At 36.2% G+C, this 6,151-nt stretch overlaps 2 protein-coding genes across 2 annotated transcripts; one reads left to right on the plus strand and one right to left on the minus strand.

The window, feature by feature from the left end:
* On the plus strand, nt 613-5,027 carry LOC107631659 (BTB/POZ domain-containing protein DOT3). The gene is made up of 6 exons (XM_016335176.2): nt 613-959; nt 1,146-1,215; nt 1,623-2,512; nt 2,673-2,946; nt 3,022-3,150; nt 3,514-5,027. The coding sequence occupies exons 1-6, from the start codon at nt 820-822 to the stop codon at nt 3,889-3,891; spliced, it is 1,881 nt and encodes a 626-aa protein (XP_016190662.1). The 5' UTR covers nt 613-819; the 3' UTR covers nt 3,892-5,027.
* Nucleotides 5,315-5,680, minus strand: LOC107633892 (50S ribosomal protein L23-like). The gene has a single exon (XM_016337486.1). The coding sequence runs from the start codon at nt 5,678-5,680 to the stop codon at nt 5,315-5,317; it is 366 nt and encodes a 121-aa protein (XP_016192972.1).

A 6,151-nucleotide genomic window follows, 5' to 3' on the forward strand; every position in this document is an offset into this window, starting at 1 on the left:
GTTCACTGTTTATGTTCGCGTATTAAACTCTCTCTATTAAAGTCACCAAAAAAAAAAAAACTCTCTCTATTAACAAGTAGTATGTACAATGATCCACTTTAAGTCTTTAAGTACGCTCCTTTATCTACAAGGAAATTGCTGTACTCTTTGCCATCTGAAGTTCCCTTGTTGCCGGGGAATCATGTGATTATAATTTATAAATGCAGTAAACAAGTTATATATTCCAAGAAAGCTTATGAATTATGATACAGATGTCCATTAACTTATGAGCCACGACCCTCTACAGCAGCAGAAGAAATAGTTTGTACGGTCCTAGGGGGACACATCATGGCCCAATATGGGAAAAGGCCAGGTTTATCATATCCAATATGATTTGACTTAATCACAGAATTTTTGAAGTAACTGAATTCAAGATTAAGTTTGTTTTTAATTTTGGTATAGTTAGTTATTTATAGTTTTTATCCCTGTAATTGATTTGGTACAATAATTTCCAAGAGTGAGTGATATTAACAAATCTAGGTAAAAATAAATCACACCTAGACTTAGTGATGTGTATAGTTGCTGAATCGTAATTCCTTCATATTAAATTATTCATATATAACCATGTTTTGACAGAGTCTTAAGAAGGAAAGAAACAATCCAACAACCGTTATAACTATAGCCCCACACAGCCACAATGACCACATATTCAATTCTTAGCATTAATGTGGAGTGTAGATATAAGCATATAACATATCATTTAATCATCACAATGAAGTGTCTAGTGTCTACTCTCTATCCTAAGTACACTGCAGATTGCAGATATCTAAAAGGATCAGAATGAAGCCTCTTCAAGTGACACAAGCACAACAAGACCCTCAGAGTCACACCGATTGCATTGATCAAGCTTCAGACAAAAGCATAGTAGTTCCCAACAAACATGTCACAATAGCTGATAGCTTCAAAGGCGAACATTCATGGTACCTTTACTATTACAAATAGTAATACTGTATCTATAGTTTAGGCAGAAGAAAAAAACAGTGCTAACAGTATTTGTATTTGTATGTACAAGTGAATTTACTTTTTTTTTTTTATGTATGCCTAAGTATAGTTCAAAATTCAATCACTCCCTTGTGATTTTCTCCCCTATATTTGGGCTTTTACAGGTTCATCACTACTCATATCCCAACAGACTTTTCAATTCAAATCCAAGAAACCACCTACAATGTTCACAAGGTACAAATAAACATCATAGATTGGTTTAGACCCAAAAGGAATAATAATAAGAAGAAAAAAATAGCATAAACAAATGTTGCTAATAAATTTTCCCTCTTATCTGACCTATGGTTTGGTTCAGAAACATTAACACTATCAGCAGTAATCTTTTTTACCAGTCTTCATCTCCATAAGTGCACAATTCTACTACAGACATTAGACAGCTAATAACCATTCTTTTCTTCATAGTATGGGTATTTTGGATTGTCTTTTTTATTTTTATTTTTTCTCCAAACCCTTTGGGATAGGAGAAAAAGAATTGCCCCAAGTGAGAAAGAAGAGAATATCAGATTAAGAATCCTCCTTAAAAGAAGACCAAACAGTAGGAAACACTAACAGGGGACACTAACACTAATTCTCTGTAACAGTTCCCATTGATATCAAAATGTGGCTACTTAGGAAGATTGGAAGTCCAGCCTTTGATCTCGAATTCTGGCAAGGAGCTCAACCTCGAAAATTTTCCAGGTGGATCCAAGACATTTGAAACAATTCTAAAATTCTGCTATGGCTTCCCTATAGATTTCAACCCAGAAAATGTGGCTGCACTGAGATGCGCAGCGGAATTCCTAGAGATGACCGAAGAACTAGAAGATGGAAATCTCATTTCCAAGTCTGAAGCTTTCCTAACATTTGTTGTGCTCGCTTCATGGAAAGACACCATCACTGTACTGAAATCTTGCGAAACTTTATCTCCATGGGCTGAGAACCTCCAAATTGTCAGAAGATGTTGTGATTCCATTGCTTGGAAAGCTACTAAAGATGAACTCACTTGCGAAGATGCAGCGCCTAATCAAGAGACCTGGTGGTTCAATGATGTAGCCGACTTCCGCATCGATCACTTTATGCGGATCATTTCAGCAATAAGGGCGAAAGGAACTAAACCAGAGATCATAGGTAAATGTATCATGCAGTATGCAAAGAGATGGCTACCAGGAATGGATATGGAGTTAGAAGGAATAAGAGGATATGGTCATGGAAAAAGTAGCCTAGAGTTCAGTATTTTTACTGGGAGAAAGAAAGAAAGCACAGGACACAGCAAGGATCAAAAGACAATTATTGAAAACCTAGTCAGCATAATTCCCCCTCAGCAAGGAGCTGTGTCATGCAAATTTTTGTTGCAGATATTAAAGCTGGCAAGGATGTATTCTGTATCGCAAGCTCTGACTTCATACCTGGAAAAGAGAATTAGTATGGTTTTGGAAGATGCTGAGGTGAATGATCTTTTAATTCCAAGATATCAAAATGAAGAAATGGCCAAGTGAGTATGCAGCCATTTCTTTTACACATAGGCATTAATACACAATGACAGTTCCAACTCTGCAACCCCATACACCAAAAGAATAACCCATTTTTGTGAAAACAACCAGTGACACTAATTTTTGTATTTTGCTTTTTCCTTTCTTTTTCCCTGTTCCTAGCATGCCTAATTCTTCAGATGAATGCACTATGCACGACGTAGATGTAGTGCAACGAATTGTGGAATACTTCTTGATGCATGAACAACAGCAAATGCAACAGCAACCAAAGTTGGGGAGATTTAACATTAGCAGGCTCTTGGACAATTACCTAGCTGAAATTTCAAGAGATCCAAATCTTTCAATTACTAAGTTCCAAGTTTTAGCTGAATTACTACCTGAAAACACTCGAACATGTGATGACGGTCTATATAGAGCCATTGACACCTATCTCAAGGTCATCAATCCAACTCTTAGTTTGTGTTACAGATACAAAGTATTTTATGTTCTGATATTGACATGTTCTGTGCAGACCCATCCTTCACTGACAGAACATGACCGTAGAAGACTATGCAAAACAATGAATTGTGAGAAACTCTCACTTGATGGGTGTACACATGCTGCACAAAATGATAGACTGCCTCTAAGAACAGTTGTACAGGTTAAGTTTACAAGAACTCTAGAACTTGATTTTCAATTCCTTCGTACTCATAGCCTACACTTCCATTGCAAAGATTAAATTCTCTGAACATTGCAGTAAAACAGAATTGGTTTGTTAGAGCAGTTTAAAGAGAAGAAATGTTGACACATGAAATAATCATTGCATTACAATATTCTACAGTTAGAACTAAAGATTATCAAGTCCATTTTCATTAGATGATTGAATTCAACAGTATAACACACCGGAACCGGTTCAATTCATAACTATGCATGCTATCTAATATAGTTACAATCAAATAGAATATTTTAGAGCCAACATGACCGGAGTGATGGCTGTCATCTGAACACTACACAAGTCATGCAGGTTCTATTTTCAGAGCAAGTAAAGATGAGAGCCACAATGCAAGAGAAAGAGCAAGAACAAAGTGGAATTAATTCTGAACAGGATGAAAACCAAACATCTGCAAGTATGGACATCAAAACACTCAAATCAGAGCTTGAGCATGTAAAGTCCAAGATGATAGAACTGCAGAAAGACTACTTCGAATTGCAACGGGAGTATGAAAAGTTGAACAGCAAGCCGAAAAATTCAACTGGCTGGAGTTTAAATTGGAGGAAGATTAAGAACTCATTTCATGTAAAACCAGCAGGAGATGAAATTGGAGATGAACAGGATGTAACAAAGTCACCAGAACCTGTTCAACAAAAAGGAACCCCTAGAAGAAGGACCTCGATGTCTTAAAGTATTTCAACAAAAGAAGAAAAAAATCTCTTGTGAGAAAGACTTCTCTAGCCATTTTTTGTATGAAACATATAGATTAAATTATGTACCTAAAATTATTATGGACTCCGAAGACAGAAGTTCCTTGATACTTGCATACACAAACAAGTAATAGATGCTTAATAAGAAAATGAAATTACTTTCTGAATCCATTGCATCAATTATCCAAGTTCATGGACTTCAAGGACATAGTTTATTGAGCATTAAATCATTAACTCATATTTAGCAACAATAGAAGATGAGTTCAAAGGAAAAAAAAAATTAAAAAAACTAAAACTCCATATCTGCAGAAAAATGAAGCTGGAGAGGGAATAATGTTTGCATTCGTAATATAAGCACTATGCAGTTAAATTGGAAACATAAATAACCATACTATCTGCTTTAATACTAAATAAATTCCTTCTAGCTGCTGCTGATTATATATATTTATATAAAACAACAATACTTCATAACTTAAATTCCCAGGTGTTACATTATTATGGCATGCATATATTGATGAGCATAGAATATAGAAACTTGAAATATATTCATTCCTGATTTACTTAAACATCAATGTTGATGAAACAAGGATGCCCATTTGAATTCTAAACAAAGTTATGAGACAGGACCACATAATTCTGGAGATACGGTGGTCCAAAAGAAAATGACTCCTCTGAATATTACGAATGTACTATACAACCTTGGATCAGGGGCGGTGCTCAGGACATGCCTGGGGCTCCCCCCACAAAAACACAAAAAAAAAAAAAAAAGAAATTTTCATACATAAGTTCTTAATTTTCTAGTTTGGGCCCTCCCCTTGATTTTTTTTTTCTTTTTTTGCCTCCTCTGAAGTTATATTTTCATGTTGCCCCCCTTCAAATAAAACCTCTAGCTCCGCCCTGCTTGGATCTCAGGTGAAATATTTGTTTGGCTTTTCCAATCCATGATTTGAGTGTTGTTTGCAAGTTGGGATTTTATATAGAAAAACGGAAAAGCGGCAGAGCTTGAAGAATAAAGTGGACTCACAATTGCTCTTCAAGAGTGAAAAATCTTTTCAAAAAAAAAAAAAAAAAAAACTTTTCTTCCCTTTCTTCTCTTGTAAAACCTCAACTTACAAACACTGAAACACATCAAATATAGGGGAATCTGATCTTACTTCTTAGTGCTAGTTTGATATAGTTTGTTGTTCAAATGAAAAATAATAAGAAAAATAACTAAACAAATCATTGAATAGCATAATCCCAATCAATCATTAAACTTCACCAAAAATCAATGCACTATTCACATGTTTGGGAGAACTTATCAGTTATCACAAGCATTGAAAAAGAAGAACCAAAAGGAAAAAGTGATCACAACAGAAGAACATTGAAACCAGTATATAGTTGCTCCAAATGAAAGCTGGCTATCACTGCAAGGTCATCATCTTCTTGTTCTTCTTCATGTATTCGTCATGTACGATAGTGGCAGGTGAAGGATAAAAAATGGGGTAGTTGGAAAGTGGGTTCTTGAGGGTGACGTAGGCCTTCTTATAATCGGGTTTGTTTCCAACCAAGGATTCACCTTTTGCAAGCCAAACACGCTTCGTTTTGCCCTTCATGTTCAAAGTTCGCACCTTTTGAACCTCCAAGCCGTAGAAAGATTGGAGCAACTGCTTAATTTCGAGCTTCGTAGCTGAAGGGACCGTCTTGAACGCAATTTCGTGGACGTTGTTGGTGTTGTTTGAGGAAGTGGGTATAAGAGGAATCAGAGGAATGTTTAGAACATGTGCCATGATTTCTTTTTCGATTTAACCCTTCGGTTCCGTTGCCGATAATCCCAATCTGCCTCTGTAATTCAATTCCAACTACAACTGCGCGCTTTCCTTAAATCCCTGCTTAAAACCTTCTTCCACTTACCAGTTACCTTGTACCTCCTCATAATGCTGAAAGATGCGGGCCCGATCACCAGTTTTGTTTGAAAACAGGGCCTAAGACTAGAAGAAAAAACCCCAAATACTACATTTCTTTGGGAGCATCGTAGCCCCTCTGCTGTTTTTTTTCCTCCGGTAGTTTTCGGCCCGGGCCCGGCTTGCAGAACTGAGTCCGGATTACGGAGTTGGCCATGTAATGTACCCAAAAAATTGCATGGAGTTGGCTCCTCCATGATGAAGCAGCTTGTGTAGCCCAAAAGATTCTAGTAGAGTTTAATTTTGATATACTAATAAAAGTTTTATGAATTTTTCAGTGTTATTTAATTTTTTTAT

This window comes from Arachis ipaensis, chromosome B03, assembly GCF_000816755.2.
Source record: "Arachis ipaensis cultivar K30076 chromosome B03, Araip1.1, whole genome shotgun sequence".
NCBI classification, from domain to species: domain Eukaryota; kingdom Viridiplantae; phylum Streptophyta; class Magnoliopsida; order Fabales; family Fabaceae; genus Arachis; species Arachis ipaensis.